The sequence below is a fragment of the Schistocerca serialis genome, chromosome 10 (assembly GCF_023864345.2).
Source record: "Schistocerca serialis cubense isolate TAMUIC-IGC-003099 chromosome 10, iqSchSeri2.2, whole genome shotgun sequence".
Lineage (NCBI taxonomy): Eukaryota > Metazoa > Arthropoda > Insecta > Orthoptera > Acrididae > Schistocerca > Schistocerca serialis.
The window spans coordinates 156,115,384-156,141,147 of NC_064647.1; the positions used below are offsets into that span (position 1 = coordinate 156,115,384).

The following is a 25,764-nucleotide window of genomic DNA, read 5'->3' on the forward strand; positions in this document are numbered from 1 at the left end:
CTCAAGAATCCATGGACCCTGCATGTTAAGCAGGGGACAGTTCAAGCTTGTGGAGGTTCTGTAATATTGTGGGGCGTGTGCAGTTGCAGTGGTACGATTCCTACAGGTGACAGGTACGTAAGCATCCTGTAATCACCTGCATCCATTGATGTCCATTGTTCATTGCGACGGACTTTAGCAATTCCAGCAGGACAATGCGACACTCCACATATCCAGAATTGCTCGAGGAACACTTTACTGAGTTGAAACACTTCCGCTGGCCACCAAATTCCCCAGATATCAACATTATTGAGCATATCTAGGGTGTCTTGCAACGTGCTGTTCAGAAGAGATCTCCACCCCCTCGCACTCTTACGGATTTATGGACCGCCCTGCGGGATGCATGGTGTCAGTTCCCTCCAGCACTAATTGAGACATTATTCGAGTCCATGCCACGTCTTGTTGCGGCACTTCCACGTGCTCGCCGTAGCCCTACACGATATTAGACAGGTGTACCAGTTCCTTTGGCTCTTCAGTGTTCCGAGTTGGCGCAGAGGCTAGCACAATGGACTCGCTTTCGGAGGACGACGGTTCAAATCCGCGTTCGGCCATCCTGATTTAGGCTTTCCATGATATCCCTAAACCGCTTCAGGCGAATACCGGGATGGTTCCTTTGAAAGGGCACGACCGACTTCCTTCCCCATCTTTCTTTAACCCGATGGGACCAATGACCTTGCTGTTGGGTCAACTCGGCGAAATCAACCAATCCTTCAGTGTATGATGAAAATATATATGTATTTACATGAAATTTTATTGTTTTCAATGTTATTTCGTTGTTTACTAATTTTAATTATTACAACAAATATTATGCTACTTTTGTTTCTATGGGTAAGTTAAAAACTTTATCCAGCGCCTTCAGACTTGCTCATATTTTGTTGACAATAAACGAGAAACCGATTCTCGTGAGGATGCTATTAAAATACTTTGAATCGAACATCGTCAATCTGTGTATCGATTTTTACGAAAATCTTGCGGTAAGCACGGTTTGCATCCAAAGTGTGGGGAAAAAAGAGAAATTTTTCAAAATGTCAACGAGCTTTGTTTTTCCTTGGAATCACTGAATATTCCTTGTGTATGCGCGAAAACTGTATTCATTCGATGTAATACATAAGCTTTATTTTGACCATATCTGTGAGAAAAATGTCATACTGCAACTTGATATATCGAAACCACACCCGACGATTAATAGTATGTTACCCTCATATTCTGGCATATTATAATTCGTTGTATTATTCAGTGAAGTTATTTACACCTTTATTTATCGATATTTGACTTGGACTTTCCAGGACATTCCCTAGTCCTTGAAACGCTTGTGTGAGTATCGAAGCGTCCAGGTGCAAAGCAGTTCTCGGAACCTTACCCGAATGGATGTACAATGCATTTTGGAAATCACATCAGGTATATATTAACAGGTAAATTTTATGCGTTTGGGCGTTTACTTGTTCATAAATATTTGTTGTCATAATAAAAATTATGCAAACGACCGGATAACATTGGGATTTCTGTAAAAGTTCATGCAAATTCACTTGCCTTTTCAACGTATTAGCTTTCCAATGTAACGCATGAAATAAAATGACTGGTGCAAAATTATAAAGTTTTTCGTGGCCACTTGATGACAAACTGCCTGTTGGCCCCAGTCTCGGGTTCTTCGGCTGATGTTCGTCTGATGATTGTTCTGACGTTGCGCCAGCACTAGTGGCTGGCACTGACAAAGTTTCACCCTCCATTGCTGTTTGTCAAAATGAATGGTGTTGAAAACAAATTAAATAAAAGAAATCGATCTGGCGGTCCACAGATTACGGAGCTTGAACGCCAACCACATGACCGCCGCCATGTCGCGTTCTGGATCGCATGCACTGGTACATCACTGAAGCGCACAACATCTCTTGCGATTTTCTCGAAATCTGAAAGTGCACAGCGTTTGAAGTAAACCCGTTATCTGAACGTCGTGGACTCCGCTTGTGAAATGATATGTAGGACTGGTAAAATTACTGGAATGCGTGTCAGAGCAGACGACAGTCCACCAGGTCTCATCTGTGGTGAAGGAAATCCAGTATTCATTGAAAACTTAAATTCTTAACTAGCGATTTTGTTTATAGCCCTTTATTGATAAAGACTTAGGAATTAAAAAATATAACGATTTTTTCCTTCCTTATGCATTTTACATTTCACGGAAATGCTCATGGAACATGCACGTTTGTTGCAAAATACCAGGGCTGGGAATCGAACGCGTACTGCCCACTTGACAGACAAGCTTTCTTCCACAGAACCACGAATCCAAGCGAAAGGTACCACCGCTTCAGTGCATTAAAGATGCCTGGTAAACTTTAAAGTCTTTTTGTCCAGAATTTTCAAGTTCACTGCGTTCAAAGTTATGATCATAGGAAGTGACGATACGACAGCAGACGTGCACACAACCAAACAACGTGCACAGAAAACTAGGAACACAAACGATAGCATTACCATTTCCAACAGACTTCAATGAACCCGTGAATAAACTATTTGATACAGTGAATGTTAGCATTCTTTAAACTTGACAGTGTATAATAATTGTACTATTTATGGGCGTGTATAATTATGTGTTGTTTATGGTTGTGTATAATGGTTATGTCCGCAGCTCGTGTACTCGCGGTAGATTTTCTCGCTTCCCGAGCACGGGGTCCCCGGTTTGATTCCTGGCGGGGTGAGGGATTTTCACCTGCCCCGAGATGACGGGGTGGTGGTGTGTCATCATCACCCATCACCCATCACCCATCACCCATCACCCATCACCCATCACCCATCACCCATCACCCATCACGGCTGGAGGAAGGCAACGGCAAACCACCTGCATTAGGACCTTGCCTAGTACGGCGGTGCAGGACTCCCGCATCGTTCCCCTACGCTCTGTCAAGAAGCATGGGACTTCATTTCCATTTTCCATAATAATTATGTGTTATTTATGGTTGTTCAAAGCAGAGACCAGGCGGAAAAATACGTGACACTTTAGACATTTTGACGTGTTTAGCCACCATATTCGGTAGCGGCAGTAGACGAACTACGAGTTCGATGACCAGTGGGGTTGGCGCAGCAGCAGTCAGCACTTCGACGCCCCACGAGCGAGCAATGCTTCCAAGAAGAACAACGACCAGCGTAGTTCGCACATCAGCGGTATATGCTCCACGAGCTGTCAGTATACTAAACTCTCATGCGTGACGTATCTGGCGATGCGGAGGAGGACAGGCAAATGCCCTACCGCGCCAGCATAGAGTTAAAACAAGGAAAGCCGGTACGTGTGTCGACATTGGTCACATTTCTGCCCAAGTGAGAAGCATAGATCGATGACCAAAGAGTCAGTCACCGCCATTAAAACTTCGCAACATTGGCAAAAACACCAAATAAATACCTCTGACAAACGGGCATGAGGGGGTCCTCAGAGGGGAAAAGAACAGACAAAGAAATAGATACTTATATGGATATGGTGTCTGTTCTTTCAGACATGTCCGAAAGATCAGACACCATTGATGACCTGCAGCCGTCTAGGACGACATTAGAATTATATATTAATACCTTCAGCTGCTGACGGGCGTTGATATATATATCAACGGGAACAGGTGAAAATATCCATATAAGCATATACAGGGTTATTACAAATGATTGAAGCGATTTCACAGCTCTACAATAACTTTATTATTTGAGATATTTTCACAATGCTTTGCACACACATACAAAAACTCAAAGAGTTTTTTTAGGCATTCAGAAATGCTCGATATGTGCCCCTTTAGTGATTCGGCAGACATCAAGCCGATAATCAAATTCCTCCCACACTCGGCGCAGCATGTACCCATCAATGAGTTCGAAAGCATCGTTGATACGAGCTCACAGTTCTGGCACGTTTCTTGGTAGAGGAGGTTTAAACACTGAATCTTCCACATAACCCCACAGAAAGAAATCACATGGGGTTAAGTCGGGAGAGCATGGAGGCCATGACAGGAATTGCTGATCATGATCTCCACCACGACCGATCCATCGGTTTCCCAATCTCCTGTTTAAGAAATGCCGAACATCATGATGGAAGTGCGATAGAGCACCATCCTGTTGAAAGATGAAGTCGGCGCTGTCGGTCTCCAGTTGTGGCATGAGCCAATTTTCCAGCATGTCCAGATACACGTGTCCTGTAACGTTTTTTTCGCAGAAGAAAAAGGGGCCGTAAACTTTAAACCGTGAGATTGCACAAAACACGTTAACTTTTGGTGAATTGCGAATTTGCTGCACGAATGAGTGAGGATTCTCTACCGCCCAGATTCGCACATTGTGTCTGTTCACTTCACCATTATGAAAAAATGTTGCTTCATCACAGAAAAAAAGTTGCGCACTGAACGCATCCTCTTCCATGAGCTGTTGCAACCGCGCCGAAAATTCAAAGCGTTTGACTTTGTCATCGGGTGTCAGGGCTTGTAGCAATTGTAAACGGTAAGGCTTCTGCTTTAGCCTTTTCCGTAAGATTTTCCAAACCGTCGGCTGTGCTACGTTTAGCTCCCTGCTTGCTTTATTCGTCGACTTCCGCGGGCTACGCGTGAAACTTGCCCGCACGCGTTCAACCGTTTCTTCGCTCACTGCAGGCCGACCCGTTGATTTCCCCTTACAGAGGTATCCAGAAGCTTTAAACTGTGCATACCATCGCCGAATGGAGTTAACAGTTGGTGGATCTTTGTTGAACTTCGTCCTGAAGTGTCGTTGCACTATTATGACTGACCGATGTGAGTGCATTTCAAGCACGACATACGCTTTCTCGGCTCCTGTCGCCATTTTGTCTCACTGCGCTCTCGAGCGCTCTGGCGGCAGAAACCTGAAGTGCGGCTTCAGCCGAACAAAACTTTATGAGTTTTTCTACGTATATGTAGTGTGTCGTGACCATATGTCAATGAATGGAGCTACAGTGAATTTATGAAATCGCTTCAATCATTTGTAATAGCCCTGCAGTTCTGGCAATACCGGCCATGACCTCCTCCTCCTGTGCGGATGCACACGTATTACCCGAACTCTTACGGGACTTGGTAAGAATGTCTTCCACGAGTAATGAGTATGTTGTGTAGGGACAGTACGACTGTAGTGTGTAGACATATAAGGTGAGAATGAGGGTCTGGCGGGAGGCGTGCGCGAGATAGTCCTTGCAGTCTCACTATCCTCTGTGCCCTCGGTGGATCAGATGGGTTGAGCGTCTGTCATGCAAGCAGGACATCCCGGGTTCTAGTCCCGGTCGGGGCACACATTTTCACCTGTCGCCGTTGATATATATCAACGCCCGTCAGCAGCTGAAGGTATTGATATACAATTCTATGATAAAGAAATGTCGCCTGGACGGACGAACTGATGGTTAGTCAGCTTACGTCTTACTTCATTGTAACGTTTTCTTTTTTTAGCCGCTATGCTGCTCGACAGAAGATGTCGGCATCACGCCAATAGGTCAACGTGGAAGATACCATCCCAGATGTTACCAGAAAGGAGTTCGCGTGGCACTTACCCAGCTGGCTGGTGAGGACGAAGGAACTGCGGTCTCACCAAATGGGTCACCTGTGAACTTATAGTTTGATGAAATCCGCCAGAAGACGCCGAACCTGAGGGTCACTGATTCGCTTCCGGGGCGGAGCACTCTGCGCCATACCGTAGTCACTTGTTAATAACGCAACAAGCGAATTCACAAGGAGAAAACCGCGCCGCGCCGAAGAGGATCACGGGCGCGGTACTGAAAGAACAACACGTCGCGTGGCCCTCCGTCGCAACTCGAGCTGTCGCCATGTCAGCAGTCACTGGAATCTGAAGCTGCGACTCGGCGCCGCACCACTGCCATTGGGAACTGAGTGTGTTAAAACACACTACATTACTCTGTTTGTTCAAAGGGTCTTGTGTGTCAGTAAATGACTGACAGTGGAACCACCAATGTGTTTCACTCACACCTCACCCACTGATCCAAGTAAAGAACCCATTCCACCGCCCACAAAGTGTCGCTTTCCCTCCCACCGTTCCTGAAAAGTAATGACATTTTCTCCCCTCTATCACTGACGCTCAGTATCTAGTGTCATAAAGCTGTGACCCGCTACAAACTGGCAACCCATGGTCCATTTCAATTACGCGAACTAAGGCCGTAGTGATAGCAATAATGACCACAAGTTGATCTACCCTGTGTCAGTGTAAGCACAGACTCAGTCGACAGTATTTCCAGAAACACTACCAACTGCTAACAGTCCCAATTAGATTTGATAATCTGAAGGAAAGAGTTAGTACAAGATTCCCCACTGACTTCATGATAATGACCACAGTGTTAGTTCGCGGCTTACCCAAGACCTACGGCCTCTATCCAAAACCTCACATTGTGGTCTTCAGTCCAGAGACTGGTCTGATGCAGCTCTCCATGCTACTGTATCCTGTGCAAGCTGCTTCATCTCCCAGTATCTACTGCAACCTACATCCTTCTGAATCTGTTCAGTGTATTCATCTCTTCATCTACGAATTTTACCCTCCACGCTGCCCTTCAGTACTAAATTGGTGATCCCTTGATGCCTCAGAACATGTCCTACCAACCGATCCCTTCTTCTAGTCAAGTTGTGCCACAGACTCCTCTCTCCCCAATTCTGTTCAATACCTCCACAGTACTCATGTGATCTACTCATCCAATTTTCAGCAGTCTTCTGTAGCACCACATTTCGAAAGCTTCTATTCTCTTCTTGTCCAAACTATTTATCGTCCACGTTTCAATTCCATACAGGGCTACACTCCATACAAATACTTTCAGAAATGACTTCCTGACACTTAAATCTATACTCGATGTTAAATTTCTGTTCTTCAGAAACGCTTTCCTTGCCATTGTCAGTCTACATTTTATATCCTCTCTACTTCGACCATCATCAGTTACTTTGCTCCCCGAATAACAAAACTCCTTTACTACTTTAAGTGTCTCATTTCCTAATCTAATCCCCTCAGCATCACCCGATTTAATTCGACTACATTCCATTATCCTCGTTTTGCTTTTGTTGATGTTCATCTTATATCCTCCTTTCAAGACACTGTCCATTCCATTCAACTGCTCTTCCATGTCCTTTGCTGTCTCTGACAGAATTACAATGTCATCGGCGAACCTCAAAGTTTTTCTTCTCCATGGATTTTAATACCTACTCCGAACTTTTCTTTTGTTTCCTTTATTGCTTTCTCAATATACAGATTGAATAACATCGCGGATAGGCTACAACCCTGTCTCACTCCCTTCCCAACCACTGCTTCCCTTTCATGCCCCTCGACTCTTATAACTGCCATCTGGTTTCTGTACAAATTGTAAATAGCCTTTCGCTGCCTGTATTTTACCCCTTCCACCTTCAGAATTTAAGAGAGAGTATTCCAGTCAACATTGTAAAAAGATTTCTCTAAGTCTACGAAGAACCCCACATGAAATGATTAAATTACAACAGCGATAGTGAACCACCCACTACGCCTGGTGGCGCTGATATGAGGTTTGAACATGAGCTAACTGATTAATTTCAAGCCCAATTAACACTTAGATCCACGTTCTAACAGAAGCTTGTGTACTCATCGAAGCCTGGAATAAGAGTGTCATTCCCCAACAGCTTAACAGCCGTCCGGCTGGTGGGCGTGGTCTCGGCCAATCTCCAACATCCTCTACAAAAGGCGACACGCTAAGCGAATCACATGGCTGGAAAAAGTGCACGACGCTTACAGGTTCTGTGGCTTGAGAACAGGGGAAGTTGTAGTAAATCTTGGACGCTTCCTCACGTGATCTCCCTTCTACCAATCAAAAGACTGGTTATGAAAACGGTGGGAAGTATGTTGTCGCCTTTGTGACCTCGCTCCCCCCGGTCGAGTTTGAAGAAGGTGAACGAATCTCCATTGTCCCAGGTGAGGGGGATGCCAAAGATGCCATGTTACTGTTCTCATGCAAGTGGCTGCATAAGGAGCCGGCATGTGGTAGAGAATGAGGCGACTGCCCTCAATAGTTACACGAGCAAGTTAAATGCAATAAAATTGCTGATTAGAAATCCTTTCCCAGATGTCAGCACATGCCAAGACAATCTGTGTTACATAAATATTAATTATAAACCCGCAATAGCTAAAAAGTTAAAGTATAAAAGATACGTGCCAGTAACATCGACTTTTCACCGATAGCTTGTCTCTAATATTGGCGGCGCGTACGGACAGATTAGGTTGGTTGTTTCCTCTGAGACAGTGGTTTTTATTCCCACACTTGACGTTGTACGATGGGACTCTCAGCAGGCCAGTCGATTTGAGCTATACTATTGACCACAAACCGTTAACTTGCACACGTTGCTTTATGACTGGGTGCATTGCCACAGTGATGCAAACAGTTATCTCCAGACTGTTTATGAATTCTACGTAACACCTATTGCTGTAAAATGTGCCCATACGTTTCGGCATTTCTGTTTTTCAAGCACAAAATGGGATCATACGCTAACCACGAAAAACTCCCTCATACCACAGCTTATCTCTCTCTGTACTTCACTGTTGGCAATATACACGTTGGCAGGTAACGTTGTTGAGGAATTCGCCACATGCAAACTGTTCCATAAGATTGTGACAGGATGTAGCATCATTTATCGCTGCAAATCACTCTTTTCCATTCATCCGCTCTTTAAACACCACCTCAAGCATCGCTTACCATTGAGTACAGAAATTTGTGGCTTATTAGGAACTGCCCGACTATTGTATCTGATGCTTTGTATCTCCATGTACACAGTGTTCTACCAGATGGACTGCTGGTAGCGTTTCCAGACTCACTTTGGGACCGTCAAGCGTTTCCTTTCATTGTCTTCATGTGATGTTTTACACCCCCCTCCCCCCCCCCCCCTGCTTTCCACAGTACTCAACTCAGTAAATAAGGTCTTGGTTTAGCCTTTGACGCTCCTCCGCTTTTCCACTTCACAATCACATCAACAGTCGACGTGAGCAGCTTTAGAAGAGTTGAAATGTCCCTGATGGTACCCTTACTGAGGAGATATCCAATGACTAGTCCATATTAGAAGTCATTGATTTGTCCTGTCTGATCCATTCTGTGTTATTGCGTCTCCACTGACAAAACAACACTACCTGTCTCCTCCTGTATTGGCGAATCAGCTCTCGTGGCATCTAATGATCAGTTCCGCAATGTGTATTCGTGACCTGATACTTTTGATCAGTTTTGCTCAGTAACTGCGGAGTCAGCGCGGCGGATCGCTAACCGAAGGCGCCCGGGTTGGATTCGCGGCTGGGTCTGGAATTTTCTCCTCATGGGAACTGGGTATGGTGGTGTTCGCACATTCGTATCGTCATAATTGCATTCCACTATTGAGATGGCTGTATTGGCGGGTACTGAAAACCAACAGATTTAAAAATGCTTTTGATTAGATATTGAAGACTTCAAGGTTGTCTGTCTCCACCAAACAAGACCGTGCCAGAATGAAATTTTCATTCTACAGCGGAGTGTGTGCTGATATGAAACTTCCTGGCAGATTAAAACTGTGTGCCGGACCGAGACTCGAACTCGGGAGCTTTGCCTTTCGCGAGCAAGTTCTCTACCAACTGAGCTACCCAAGCACGACTCACGTCCCGTCCTCACAGCTTTAATTCCGCCAGTACCTCGTCTCCTACATTCCAAACTTCACAGAAGCTCTCCTGCGAACCTTGCAGAACTAGCACGCCTGCAAGTTTGGAAGGTAGGAGACGAGGTACTGGCGGAATTAAAGATGTGAGGACGGGGCGTGAATGGTGCTTCGGTAGCTCAGTTGGTAGAGCACTTGCCAGCGAAAGGCAAAGCTCCCGAGTTCGAGTCTCGGTCTCTGTCCGGCACACAGTTTTAATCTGCCAGAAAGTTTGAAGACTGTGCCAAGTGGAGATAGAGAACCAGAAGAACGGACTCCACTTCATTGCGAGACAAACACTGGGGAAGAAGAGGCCTGTACGTTTAATAATTGCGATCTTACCTGCGCCAGGGATACACTTGTTGGAGGCTGCTCGTCAGCAGTGCCGAAGATGTCCATGAAGTCTTGCTGTTGCTGCTGCTGCACCACGGCCGGGGGCGGCGGCTTCTCGGGTCGCGGAGGCCTCTGCGGCGGGCCGGCGGCCGCTTGCGTTGGGGGCGGAGCCGGCTGCGGTGTAGGCGGCGGCGCGGGGGCGGGTCCCGAAAGGTCGAGGTCGTCGTCGTCGACGCCGAGCAGCAGGTCCCCCGCGTGCTGCGACTGAGGCTGGAGGGTTTGGGGCTGTGGCTGCAGCTGGTGCTGGGGCAGCATCATGTCGGGCGTGGGGCTGGGAGAGTGCAGGTCGCGCATCGGCGTCGGGCTGGGCGTGCGCGTCGCCTTCAGCCTGCCAACAGGGGCCACCGGTGATGGTTCAGGCGGTTGCCGCTAGGCGACGCTAGGCTAGGAAGCGGCGCAGCGTGGCAAGCAGTGAGTGCCGTACCAGCGCCCCTCCCTCCCCTCCTCCCCCCCCCCCCCCCCCCACGACGGTACACGCACAGACAGTGGCGCAAACACTTTAACAGTTAAAGAAAAAGGAACAAATGAGCCGCTTCGTGACGAAATACACCATAAGAAAAAAAATATAAAAAGCTAAAGAAAGGCCCTCTATGAAGGAACTATCCAAATGGAACGGAAATCACTAGATGTGATGTACATGCACAGACTACAAATGCTTACGATTTCAGAAAAAATTGATGATTTATTCAAAAGAAAAAGTTTCCCAAATGAGTCACAAAGTCAATAACGCATTGGTCCACCTTTGGTTGGTTGATTTTGGGGTTTGGTGGGGGCTAAACATCGAGGTCATCAGTCCCCTGTTCCAAACAGACATACTTGCAAAAGGCCTATACAGTAAAAGCGTAACCTCTGCACCCAGAGGGAGGGAACACCAAGGGGTACAGAACTAAAATGAACATCGCAATAACACAAAATAGAGGACACTTAAAAGGAGCAGAGCAAATAGTTGACTAGAGTAAAACAACTACGCCGGCAGGTGTGGCCGAGCGGTTCTAGGCGCTTCAGTCTGGAACCGCGCGACCGCTACGGTCGCAGGTTCGAATCCTGCCTCGGACACGGATGTGAGTGATGTCCTTAGGTTAGTTAGGTTTAAGTAGTTCTAAGTCCTAGGGGACTGATGAACTCAGATGTTAAGTCCCATAGTGCTCAGAGCCATTTGAACCATTTTGAAAACAACTACAGTGGTTGATGGATCATGTAAACCACTCAACTACAAACTCCAGGTGGAAAGCATTGATTGAGGTACCAACACATCGTGTTACCATAAAAGACACTAGTTTGGTATCGACGTCACAATTAAAAGTCGCTTGAGTGGGTGTAGCCTGAGAAATCATGCGAGAGCGCCCACACTAGCGTGAGTGATAAAACCCAGCTGCACGGATAAAACGTAAAACTGAGTCAGCTATAGAGGCATCGTCACCTAGAATTAAAGGAAGTGCAGCTGGTAAATTAAAGGACTGCCGCAAGGGGGGCTAAAAGGGGCCAGTCCATAAGAAGATGGACCACTGTCAGCCCTGCATCACAGAGACACTTGGGCGGGTTCTCACGGCGAAGGAGATAGCTGTGTGTCAACCGCGTATGTCCAATTCGGAGACGGCAGAGAACTGAGTCCCTACGCGTGCTCCTCGAGGATGAGCTCCATACGGCCGTGGACGACTTCACCATGCGGAGCTTATTTGGCGTGTTCAGGTCCACCTTTTCCCCTTATGCAAGCAGTTATTCGGCTTGGCACTAGTTGATAGAGTTGTTGGCTATCCTCCTGTGGGATATAGTGCTAAATTCTTTCAAAATCCGGAGATGGTTGAAGGGCCTGCCAGCGGCCTTGCCGCAATGGTAACTCCGGTTCCCGTCAGATCACCAAAGTTAAGCGCTGTCGGGCTGGGCTAGCACTTGGATGGGTGACCATCCGGTCTGCCGAGCGCTGTTGGCAAGCGGGGTGTACTCAGCCCTTGTGAGGCAAACTGAGGAGCTACTAGACTGAGAAGTAGCGGCTCCGGTCTCGGAAAGTGACATACGGCCGGGAGAGCGGTGGGCTGACCACATGCCCCTCCATATCCGCATCCAGTGGCGCCTGTGGGCTGAGGATGACACGGCGGCCAGTCGGTACCTTTGGGGCCTTCATCGCCTGCTCGGGAGGAGTTTTTGAAGGGCCTGCTCATTAGGCTCCAAACAATCTCGGAGAAATTGGTAGAGTTTGCATAGCACGAAGATAAGCAGTGGTAAATCTTGTCGTGTGTGAGTGGACATTATCTTGCTGATATGTAACCTAAGGTTGGTTTGTATGACAGGCAACAAAACGCGGTGTAGAATATCTTCGACGTATTGCCATGCTTTAAGGGCGCCACTCGTGACAACCAGAGGGGTTCTGGCACCCCAACCATCACCCCTGGTTGTCTGGCCGTATGGTAGGTGACAGTCTGGTATCCCATTGGTGTCCTGGGCGTCTCCAGACACATCTAGGCTTCGAAGTGGGACTCTTCACTGAAACAGTAAGCCGAGTCCTGTGTTATGTTGTTGATTGCGTTTACATGAGCTAATGGCTTGTCTTTTTGGGTTCATAAACATTTTATTTTATCTGTTATTACTTTTATGTTGTAAATATATGTACTGATACGTCCCATCAACTTGGAGATTTGCTCCTCAATTTGGTCCAACGGAACTAGACATGTAAAATAAAAAATGTAAACTGAAGACAGCGGCCTACGGAAGGAGATCCTCCCGCGCATCACGAACGTAACAGAATAAGGCAAAAATCTTTGTGGGTCACAAAACACCTTCCGAAGCACACAGAATAACAGACTTCCGGGAGAAGAGTAGTAACTCTATTGCAGTCTATGAGATTCCAGGCCGAAAACGTGTGTGAAGGGGCCCCAGATAGCGTTGGGGTACCAACCCGACTATCTCCCGCCATACGGCTTGACAAGATCTGGGGTGCCATTTCATTTCATAACAGGGCCACTTTGGTTGTCAGCCGCGATACCCTTGCGTAACTGCAGTACATCGACGGTATTCGACATTCACACTCAGTTTTGTTGTCTTTCATGGCAATCCGTCCAGGGCTTACATTTCAGCAAGATAATGCGCGCTCTCACAAGGCGAGAGTTTCTACTGCATTCATGCTTGCCAAACCCTACGATGGCCAGCAAGGTCGACGGATCTCTCCCAATTGAGGGTCCGCCCTGATAGCTGAGTGGTCAGCGTGACGGATTGCCGTCCTACGGGCCCGGGTTCGATTCCCAGCTGGGTCGGAGACATTCTCCGCTTAGGGACTGGGTGTTCTGTTGTCTTCGTCATCATTTCATCCCCATCCGGGGCGCAGGTCGCCCAATGTGGCGTCGAATGTAATAAGACCTGCAGTTGCGATCATTTGTTCGTCTGTACACTAAACGACATCCATCTAATTCCGACCCATTGCGATATTTTCTTCGTGGTGCTTCGCTTTTTCTTAGAGTGTAAATAATATTTTGCAAAACATCAGGAAAGTGTTTCCTGTTCAATACTGATTTTTGTTCATGTCTTCTGCATGGCCTCAAGGAAAAAAATTACAACTGTAATTCCCATTAGCTTACAGCAGTTTCGAGTACCAGCACAGCAAGGTCATGTTGGCTGATGTTACAAAGCCCGATCAGGCAGTCATCTGGGCTGTTGCTTCTGCAACTAATGAAAACGCTCTTGCCACGTCTCCATAGCCGTCCATCCAGTGTGGTTGCACCTACGTTAAAGCTACGTGCAGCGTCAAGGCACGCAAGCCACCACAGATCTATGCTTCATAACTTTTTTGTCATGCAGAAATCACTGCATTTTTTGAAAAAATTAAAAATAAAGTTTTGAATGGGTCTCGTTAGATTCAGTGTTACACTGCCTGACAAGTTATGTAAGGTACCAAGTAGAAATGGTTGGATATCAACGTAGTTTAGTACATGTACACACCATTGATGGTTATGTTAAGAATTGTTCTTGTTGTAGCTGCCGTGGTCTTCAGTCCTGAGACTGGTTTGATGCAGCTCTCCATGCTACTCTATCCTGTGCAAGTTTCTTCATCTCCCAGTACCTACTGCAACCTACATCCTTCTGAAACTGCTTAGTGTATTCATCTCTTGGTCTACCTCTACGATTTTTACCCCCCACACTGGCCTCCAATACTAAATTGGTGATCCCTTGATGCCTCAGAACATGTCCTACCAACCGATCCCTCCTCCTAGTCAAGTTGTGCCACAAACTCCTCCCCAATTCTATTCAATACCTCGTCATTAGTTATGTGATCTACCCATCTAATCTTCATCATTCTTCTGTAGCACCACATTTCAAAAGCTTCTCTTCTCTTCTTGTCCAAACTAGTTATCGTCCATGTTTCACGTCCATACATGGCTACACTCCATACAAATACGTTCAGAAACGACTTCCTGACACTTAAATCTATATTGATGTTAACAAATTTCTCTTCTTCAGAAACGCTTTCCTTGCCATTGCCAGTCTACATTTTATATCATCTCTACTTCGACCATCATCAGTTATTTTGCTCTCCAAATAGCAAAACTCCTTTACTAATTGAAGTGTCTCATTTCCTAATCTAATTCCCTCAGCATCACCTGACTTAATTCGACTACATTCCATTATCCTCGTTTTGCTTTTGTTGTTGTTCATCTTATATCCTCCTTTCAAGAGACTGTCCATTCCGTTGTACTGCACTTCCAAGTCCTTTGCTGTCTCTGACAGAATTACATGTCATTGGCGAACCTCAAAGTTTTTATTTCTTCTCCATGGATTTTCATACCTACTTCGAATTTTTCTTTTGTTTCCTTTACTGCTTGCTCAATATACACATTGAATACCATCGGGGATAGCCTGTAAACCTGTCTCACTCCCTTCCCAACCACTGCTTCCCTATCATGTGTCTCGACTCATAGCTGCCATTTGGTTTCTGTGTAAATTGTTAATAGCCTTTCGCTCCCTGTATTTTACCCCTGCCACCTTCAGAATTTGAAAGAGAGTATTCCAGTCAGCATTGTCAAAAGCTTTTTCTATGTCTACAAGTGCCGCCCATACGTTATATCCACCATAGTCTCGTATGTGGAACATAGATACGTGTAGAAATGTTGTGTGTGCTTCTTGAAGGGATACATTGTGTCAATGGCTGTCTTCTTCTCCATCCATTTCATTTGCACTTTATGATGATGTATGACTGCTGTGGGCTGAAACATTGTCTCACAGTTTAGTGTAAACGTGAGTAAACAACTTCCAATCTGGTGCCTGGGAAATCGTGAGCTATATTCTCTACAAGCAGCAACAAAGTTTCAGTTACAAAATCTGTACACAAATATCACATCATTATGCTCTGCATTTTTAAATGTGTGGTATGCTTAAGCGGTGCAGTAGAATTGGCCAACACATAAAAATCACAGTTGAAAAACTCAAGGATGAAAACGCAAGTACAACTTCACAACTTTAATTTAGAAAACCATAGGAACTGGGTTACCATCGCCCGAAATGAAAACTTATCGCTGTAACCAGCTGAATCTGTGTAACCAACAGACGCTGGATGTGCGTTATAGGGATTTTTTTTATTCAAATCACTGTCCCCCCTGTAATATCGTTACTTTTCCTCATTAAGCACCCAGCATACGAGCCACTTGGTACAATGCAAGATGGTGAGTATTTCGTATCAACACGTGTTTATCGATTGTCTTCCCTGTTTCGTTCACGTACTGAGGGGAGAAAGAAAGATGGTCTATGTGCCTCAGTTCGCTTCCTACTCTCACATATCCTATTCTAACGATCCCTACACGAAATATCACTGAATATATTGTAATAATTTTAACTGGTTGCACTAGAGTATTATATGCGATTTCCTTTACTGATGCAATACCTCTTCCTAAAAATCAAAGTCTTCCATTCACTTTTCCTAATACTGATGTTAAGTAAGCAGCCCACTTGATACTACTTAGTTTTACTTCTTACTTGTGCTACATATAATACTCAGGACCAGTAGTCTTGTAATCCCATATTATCAGATTATATCTCTCTGTTGTAGGAATTATATTGCTTTTATCCACATTTACAGACAGCTGCCAATCTTTACTCCAAGTGGGAATTTTGTTGAAGTATTTCTGCAAATTCCTTACAATCGTCCAACGATGGTACTTGCATATGGAGAATACAATCGTCTTGTATTGTTACTGATACCACGTGATAACTCTGTTTTATATATAAAGCAGTGTTATTCTTGTATGTTTATGGTCTGCTCTCAAACCCTGCACCCATTTCACCCAAATGTCCGACAGAAACAGCAGGCCTCATGAGTACCCGCTCTGTGGTGTTTGTAACCTCCTAACTGTTACAGAAGCGGAGACTGAGCCAGACAATGGGCCGACAACAATACAAAAGTGCATGAATGACATTTGAATTGGTTCCTGATCCACCCTGTCCACGAGACTTCATCCCAAACGACATCTTCCTGTTTACTAACTTTAAACTTTGGTGTGCTGAGAAGAAATTTTCATCAAATCAGTAAGTGATACTTGCAGTGAACGAGTATTTTGCAGAGTTTGACAGAACCTATTTTCTCCATGGGAGGAAAAAGCTGGAGGATCGCTGGACCAAGCATATATTCCTCAAAGAAGACTATGTCGAGAAGTAAAGTGAGTTGCTTATGAAACATTTTTTCTTTCTTTTTTACTACACTTACCAAGCCACCCTTGTACAAGGTATAACTGTGATTCAATTTAGTTTCATGGGACACAGCTGTATATGGTAATAAATCCTACTATTATACAAACTCCTGTTGTATTTGGACTTATTGAAATAAGAGTTCTCATACGCAATTCATGGACACCATATATAGGTATTTACGGTATTTTTAGTCAAGTGAAGCTAACAGAGAAAGACGACAGTACCGTCCTTCAAAAATATTACTTGAGTTTCCATCCAATACAATGTTTCAGTCATTTATCTATTAGAGACTGTAATAATTTACCAACTTAATTGAATATGAGCATTTCGATCCATGTCCACACATTAGAATGACTTGTACAAAGTTACCTGTTTTTAATCATGTTTATAACCAAACGTTATTACTCAGATGAAACAAGAATCAAAATTAATTGGGAACTGAATGCCTAATGAACACAACAAATAGTGTTAAACTGACTTTAAATGCAATCACAAGAATGAGTAACAGTGGCAAGACTCATTGTAGAGAAACTGCCAATAGATACCACTAGTTTGCAGGACGAGCTACAGCTCGAGAGTTCATTTATTTATTAGTGTCTCTGTATACACATGACTTGCACTCTATAAATAATGGTGTGTGTGTGTGTGTGTGTGTGTGTGTGTGTGTGTGCGCGCGCGCGCGCGCTTTCACAGCTCTCTTACTTTACCACAGTATCGATTTGAAACGAATTTAGTACACATATTACTTATTGTCTGGGAACAAGTACTGTGCAGATACTACCATCAAGCTCCCATGCTGGTGGTGGGGGTAAAAGAGGGTTGGTAGCACCTGGGCTTGTAGGCTGTGCTGCGTGACAGGCATGTTGTGCAGGTAGTATTGGAACGCATTACAGGGGATATACATGTGCACAGGCAGTATATATATATATATATATATATATATATATATATATATATATATATATATATATATATATATAGAGAGAGAGAGAGAGAGAGAGAGAGAGAGAGAGAGAGAGAGAGAGAGAGAGGAGGAGGAGGAGGAGGAGGAATGTGCAATATGCTTAGACTTTCGAAGCTCTGGATAAAACGCTATTATATTAATAAGGCTGTAACACATCATGAAGATTGTATCAACAGAAGTCGTCAGATTGTGCTGCAGTCGAAAGCTCGAGGAAAGTTCGAGGGTTCTCGAACCTGGTCAACTACTGGAAGAGACGAAGTCAAGCTCAAGCGCAACACTGTTTAAAATACCACATAATCGTCATGAGGTTAGCACTACAAGAAGTTCTACGAGTCATCTGGGCCGTCAAAACATGTTGGTGAAGTTTCAGGTTGTCAGCACGCTAGTTAAGATGGAGCAACTGCGCCTCACCTGTCTAGCAGGTGCGAGGACGTGGCCTCCATGGCGCCGGTCACGCTGAGGATGAGGTCCTTGGTCTCCTTGGGCGGCTGCGGACGCGGGGGCGGGGGCCGCCTGGGAGCCCTGCCGCCGCCGGGCGTGCTCGTCCGCGAGGAGGGTGCGGGCGGGCAGCTGGCGCCGTCCACGTCTGCGTTCGCGAAGATGTCGGACGTCTCCTGCCGAAACAACACGCGCGGGGCGGAGTTAGCCGAGCTGCCGGCTGCCGGCTGCCGGCCTACAAAGCGCGCATCCATATCTCCCAGGTCCCAGCTCAAGCTCACAGAAGGGGAATTCATTTCAGTCTACATTAATTTGTTGACAAACATGTAGCCTGGTTTTCTGAAAACGCTACGTCCTCTTTTTCTCTTTGAGTCACTGGACGGATTAAACACAAAGCTGCGAATATTAGGCGTCATCTTGGATTTAACTCAGGCGTTTGATTGCGTTAATCATCAAACGCTACTGCGAAAGTTGGACCACTATGGAATCGGCGGTGGAACTCATAACCACTTTCTCTCATACTTTAAGAACAGACAGCTGAATTTCATTTTTCCACATCAATGGGAACGGCGTCTGATTGGGCCGTGGTTAATCAGGAGGGCGCCTTAGGGGTCAGTGCTGGGACCATTACTATTATACGGTGTCCCTCCTAAGACTCGTATCCAGTGTTTCAGCAGGTACTCGCAATTTCGTTTTTCCACTGCACAGTTGGAGTCCGCCCAAACACATAGTCCTCGTCACATCTTTCAGGCGACGATTTTTGAAGTGCAATTGTACGTGCCCATTCGATAGAGCGGTTCCAGATTAGACTAGTGTGGTATCTGATTTATTGGTCCGTTTTAACAGGAACAGTAATACACGATTAACGCCCAGTACTCCAGCAACAACATCACCGTCCTGGGCCTCGCTGACTGCTGCTGCCGAGCACATCGCACTACTGAGTAGCTGGATTCCTAATGATGCTTCGTCTTTTGCTGTGCCCATTCTTACACATCGGTGAGACGAATATCTGTCTACACTAATGTTGAGGTTCGCCGATGACATTGTAATTCTGTCAGAGACAGCAAAGGACTTGGAAGAACAGTTGAACGGGATGGACAGTCTCTTGAAAGGAGGATATAAGATGAACATAAACAAAAGCAAAACGAGGATAATGGAATGTAGTCGAATTAAGTGGGGTGATGCTGAGGGAATTAGATTAGCAACTGAGACACTTAAAATAGTAAAGGAGTTTTTGCTATTTGGGGAGCAAAATAACTGATGATGATCGAAGTAGAGAGCATATAAAATGTAGACTGGCAATGGCAAGGAAAGCGTTTCTTAAGAAGAGGAATTTGTTAACATCGAGTATAGATTTAAGTGTCAGGAAGTCGTTTCTGAACGTATTTGTATGGAGTGTAGCCATGTATGGAGGTGAAACATGGACGATAAATAGTTTGGACAAGAAGTGAATAGACGCTTTCGAAATGTGGTGCTACAGAAGACTACTGAAGATTAGATGGGTAGATCATGTAACTAATGAGGAGGTATTGAATAGAATAGGGGAGAAGAGGAGTTTGTGGCACAACTTGACTAGAAGAAGGGACCGGTTGGTAGGGCATATTCTGAGGCATCAAGGGATCACAAATTTAGCATTGGAGGGCAGCGTGAAGGGTAAAAATCGTAGAGGGAGACCAAGAGATGAATACACTAAGCAGATTCAGAAGGATGTAGGTTGCAGTAGGTACTGGGAGATGAAGAAGCTTGCACAGGATGAGTAGCATGGAGAGCTGCATCAAACCAGTCTCACGACTGAGGACCACAACAACATCAAATGGGCACTAAAAATTACGACTTGAATTCATTTTGTTTGTAGTGGAAAACGAATCGACGCTTTCTGTTGACAATAAGAGTCGTATGAAAGAAGTGACGAGCTGTAACTGTTTGGACTGACGACAGTTACACAATGCAAAAACGAAATAACAAATAGCTGCCTAAACTTCAGAGAAATTGCGCCTGACGGCGCTTAGGAGGCACACCGAAACAGTCTGAAAAGTGGGTAACAGTACAGAGAAATAACTGTTAAAAAAAATTCGACAGGCTTTGCCGTTTCCAAGTCGATAAGCATTGACGTTACCTAACTAGGCTGTTGCGCCTGCAAATTCAAGCGGCCCGCCACACAATAGTTAGTGTCAGTTGTTCTCATAGCGTAAATGATAGCGCACGAGACTACTCAGCCTTCAGCTGTCATTCGACGCTTACTGCAGTCCGCAGCTCGTGGTCTTGCCGTAGTGTTCTCGCTTGCCGCGCACGGGGTACCGGGTTTGATTCCCGGCGGGGTCAAGTATTTCCTCTGCCTCGAGATGACTAGGTGTTTTGTGTCCATCATCATTGATTCGCAAGTCGCAGAAGTGGCGTCAACCAAAAACGACTTTCAATACAGTGGCCGAACTCCCCCGCATGGGGCCTCCCGGCCAACAATGCCATACGATCATTTCATTTCGATACTTACTACAGTCCAATGTGCAATTTTTGTCTCGGTCTCTTCTTCAGTTTTAGGAAACCAAAGGAAGGATACTCTCGCGACACCGTCTCTAGAGCGCCGTTTAAATTTGGGCGTGCAATGGGCTGATTCGCTAACTTCAATGCTAATTAACTCGAAAGCGCCGCAACTCATCGATTTTTTTTCTCAACAATTATTCCTCAAGCACAACCTTCCCTGCAACACCCTTATAGAGGGTAAGCGGAAAGAAGGGACGACTATTAAATTGCACATACGAAATTTAGTGAAAACGCATTTTTTTTATTACAGAAACATTACGTAGCTTCTCCCATTTGCGTATGAAAAATTATATCCTCCGTATCACCACCCAAGACTGCGCGGCAACGGATAATGCGTTCACTGAGGTCCACGATGACGCATTCACAAACATGTAGTGGGATGCCGTTAATAACCCTTTTAATTACATCCTTCAGTTGGGGGTTCTGTTTGTGGTTTGTTCACTTACACTTTTGATTTCACAAATCCCCACAAGTCACTAGGAGTAAGATAGCATGATCTGCCAGGCCATTCCTGGTTGCCACGCAAAAAGATGATTTTTTGAGGAAACTTTCCATTCAGCAGACCAATCGTCTCACAGGATACGTGACATGTCGCACCATCTCGTTGAAACCGTAAATCGTCACTTTTATCAATAAGAAGGGAAAAACCAATCAGAAAGTATGTTTCGGTAACGGTCGCCATTCACAGTGACGGCATCAGATCATCATTTTAAAACAAGTACGGATCGATCACTCCTCCTGCCCAGAACCCACAACAGTCATGCGTTGTGGATGCGTCTCATCTTGCACAGTCACTGGCGGATTTTCGTTGACCCAAATTCTGCAGTTCTGCTTATTGACATACCCACGGAGGTGGAAGTCCACATCATCTGACAAAATTATTCTTTTTGTAAATCTCGTTCTCCACTTGTCGAGCCAAGGACCATGCAGCAAATTGATATCTCTTCCCATGATCTGCAGGCTGCAACACTTATGTAAGTTCAATTTTATGCGCATGCATTTTCAGATCTGTTGGAAGGATTTCATGCAGTAAACTTCGTGATAAATTCAGTTGGTGAGTTTGTTGGCAAACGATTTTCTGGGGCTTACGGGTACATTGTCACACACGACAACAATGTTTTCCTGTGTTCGAACAGAAAGCGGTCGTCCTGTTTTCTTAACGTTTGAAACAGAACCCGTTACCTCAAACTTCCGGACCAACTTCAGGACTGATGATTCTATAGGAGCAGCATCACGTCAGAGTGTCACATGCAATTCACAGACGGTTGCCGTTCACTGTTTTTGTAATAACTTTTTATCACTTGATCTGTTGCTCAGTTGTCATCTGCTCCATGACGAAAATAAACATCAAACAACAATGCTCACCACACAAAAGTTATCAGGCTACTAATGGGAAGATCACGGGTAACAAGCATGGAAAAAAAAAAGAAAAAAGGAAGGCTGCTAACTCTTATGACAAAATGGTTCAAAATTCAAATTCGTCCTCATTTTCCGGAGACCAGTTGCAAGCTTTTCAGTCTTCTTCTGTCCACACTTTATATATAGCCAGTGATGAAGCCTGTAATATGCAATCAGAAACCGTACAATACAAAACAAAGGGTAATACACATTGTTAGAAAACTTTTGCCATTGATACATTTCGTGTAAGCCGCTGAGAGTCAGCTCGCCGTTAAGAGTCCCTGAGTGAAGCGAGGTCTCAGCCTCGTTCTGCGAGTTTAGGTCTCTTGTGCACACGGCAGCCTCCATCTCTGGAGAGGTGCTCGTTGTAGCTCGAAGACTGCTGACCGGTCACATTGCATACCAGATTTGTGCGCATTTCGCAGTTTGTACACTATCATATCTTGGAAGTATACTGGGTGTATCCCATTTTGTAAACGGAAAGCTCAAACAGCTTTTTTTCATACATTTTCAATATGCCCCCTTGAGATGCACGGCGTATGTAAAGGCGGTACTCAAATTGTTCTCATACTGCAGAGTGCATGTCTTGACTTACAGTTTCCACAGTTGCTGTTATGCGATGTCTCAGTTCATTCATTGTAGTTGGTAACAAAGGCACAAACTTTTAAGAAGCCCCACAAGAAATAATCACACAGAGTCAGGTCCGATGGCCTTGGAGGCCAGTAATGTAAGGCTGAATCATTTGGCCCAGTGCGACCGATCCATCGTTCAGTAATCCTTTGATTTAAAAATTCCCGCACTTCCAGATATCAGCGTGGTTGTGCCCCATGCTATTGGTAAATAAAGTCGTTCGAATCAGTCTCCAAATGTGGGAAAAGAAAGTTCTCAAGCATATCGAAATATGTGCTTCTTGTAACAGTGTTCTCGGCAAAGGAAAATGGACCATACAACTTTTCCAGTGAAACTGCACAAAACACATTAAATTTTGGAGAGTCCCTCTCATGTTGTACAACTTCATGTGATTTTTCCGTACCCCATATTCTCACATTATGACGGTTCACCTTTCAATTTAAATGGAATGTTGCCTCGTTAGTAAACACTAAGCGTGGAAGAAAACTGTCATCCTACATCTTGCCAAGAACGAAATTACAGAATTCCGCACGTCTGTGTTTGTCACCTTCACGAAGAGCTTGCAGTAGCTGAATTTTGTATGGTTTCATGTGATAACGTCGACGCAACACACGCCATACGGACATCGATAGCATGTTAAGCTGTCGAGCTGCACGGCGAACGGATTTCTGCGGACTCCTTGTGCAACTATGGCGGGTGCGTTCGACGTCTGTGTCAGACACTCGGGGACGGCCAGGCGATTTGCCTTTACACAGACATCCTGTTTTTCGGAATTGTTCATGACGTCGTCTAATGCTCTGTGCTGTAGAAGGATCTACACCATACCTGGTACGAAAGTCACGCTGAACAGTTATTACCGACCCGCACTGCGCAAAACGTAGAACATAGAACACTTTCTGTTGTCCCGATTCCATTTTTACAACTGAAGTGGGTGCACACAGCTGCTACCTAGCGGGAAGCATGTAAAATTCGAGAGTTTGCTCTTTCCAACAGTACGTTGTTCACACACATATCTCAAGTGACATAACAGTTACGATTTTTTTTTTTTTTAAATCGGATAATTCTTATTGATACAACCTGTATTTTGCCGCTGCCATGCATACATCAAATAAAATTACCCACCAAACTGCGTGTTTTTAATCATAATATGTGGTCGTCTTATGTTTCTCAGCGAATAAATTGCCTGTTTACCTCCTAAAGGAACAGCACTAACAGAACACTTCGAAATTCTAGGCTTAACCAATGCAACGCAACAAGGAACATAAAGCAACACACGATAGATAACGGGCTAATGACAATGCGTCTACAGTGTGGAAACAGAAATAGCCCTTTATCATTGTATACGCCCCCTCGAATGGAGACAACAAAGAAGGACGCCAAATAAAAAGAAAAATTTTAGAAAACAAAGGCTGATGACCAAGATCCCCAAAGACGACGTAAAACCTCTGATCGGTGATTTCAGATCACAAATCGGAAGAGAGAAAATGCCACCAGAGAACTGTGGGAAAGTTTCCCGCGCACAAATGCACAAACAAAACGGCATGAGACTCATCAAACTTTGCCAGCAGAACAACCTCAAGATTCTGTCAACCCCGTGAAACCAGATAACAGAGGCAACCTATACAACTGACGGGAGAATTCCAAATAGACCATGTAGCGATTTCCTACCTAGTCCAGAAAGAGACATTCAAGTTCGCAGAGGCGCGAATGTTGTTTCAAACCACTACCTAAATCCACTGAAAATCACCGAAAAAAATCAGGAAAGGAATTTGGGACGATGATGGTGAGATCCCATACTCCGAGGAGCGAAGGGGGGATACGGGAGAGCCGCACCGCCGACTAGGCAAAGTCCTAGCGGAGGTGGTTTGCCATTGCCTTCCTCCGTGCGTCATGGGATGAATGATGATGATGATGACGACACAACAACACCCAGTCATCTCGAGGCAGGAAAAATCCCTGACCCCGCCGGGAATCGAACCCGGGACCCCGTGGAAGAACAGAGAATGCTACCGCAAGACCACGATAAAGATCATAAAATCCAACAAACCAGAGATGGGGATGACAAAAAGCAAATACATGGGAAGGATTCCACAGAAATATCACAAAAAAAAAGAACCGACACCACGGAAAAAACTCACCACCTACGGTGGGACTCAGAATGTGAATAAGCACTAAGACGACGCAAACTAGTATTCCAGGAATACAACAGTAAAAAATCCCCAGAGAGCCTATATCGTTTTAACAAGTCCAGAAAACTCATTACGCAAACCAAGAGGAAGTATATGAAGGAGAAGCTGGATGCTACAGAGGAAAACTGCCGCAACTATCACACGAGAGATTTCTTCAGGTCTTCCGCAAGTAAACATCCGCGGCAACACACCTCAAAACTTATGCTCCAGGAAACAAGATGTTACGCTCGCATTAATTAATCAAGAAAATTGTTAAGAACTGGCTCGTTGTTTCTCTGATTCCCTTAACTGTCCTGGAACCTCAAAAACAAGATTCTCAATTCAGGACAACTCCATACACCCAGAGTCACTCTCACCAGTATGTCAGGAGATCCACAAATATGCACTTAAATCAAAAACACAAAAGGACATCCGATGAAGACGCCATCATAGCTGAACTACTTCCTTTGAGGAATTTATGCAAATAATCACAACCATATTGCAAACAGCAAAATTTACTGACGAATGCAAAAGTGTACTTATCCACCTGTTTCACAGGAAAGAAGATAGGCTGAACGTGAACAGGTACAGATGAATCTTCCGCTGCAAGTAACCTACAAAATTACCTCAGCGTGCTTACAGCAGAAAACGCAAGAACAGTTAAAACACAAAACTGAAGAATAACAGGCTGTCTTCCTCCCCGGACGTTCGTGCAATCATTTGTACTTTCATAGATTTCGAGGAAATCTATGATTCTGTTCACCGACAATCCTTATTCAACATGTTAGAAGAATGGAGACTCGACCTAAAAACACTACGACTAATGGAATAGGCACTGGCTAGCAATATATCAGAAGTTAAGATTGAAATCTCTGGTATCTTCATGACAAAAAGTGGAGTA

General features: G+C 44.9%; 1 protein-coding gene and 1 pseudogene across 1 annotated transcript in view; one reads left to right on the forward strand and one right to left on the reverse strand.

Moving 5' to 3' along the window:
- Positions 1 to 25,764, reverse strand: part of LOC126424624 (uncharacterized) — a 343,469-nt gene that overhangs the window by 139,547 nt on the left and 178,158 nt on the right. The window contains exons 17-18 of the mRNA XM_050087361.1: positions 18,100 to 18,302; positions 10,005 to 10,383 (exon numbers count right to left, since the gene is read on the reverse strand). Coding sequence (XP_049943318.1) covers positions 10,005 to 10,383; positions 18,100 to 18,302 — 582 coding nt within the window. The remainder of the gene's footprint in view (positions 1 to 10,004; positions 10,384 to 18,099; positions 18,303 to 25,764) is intronic.
- On the forward strand, positions 11,868 to 11,985 carry LOC126425554 (5S ribosomal RNA; annotated as a pseudogene).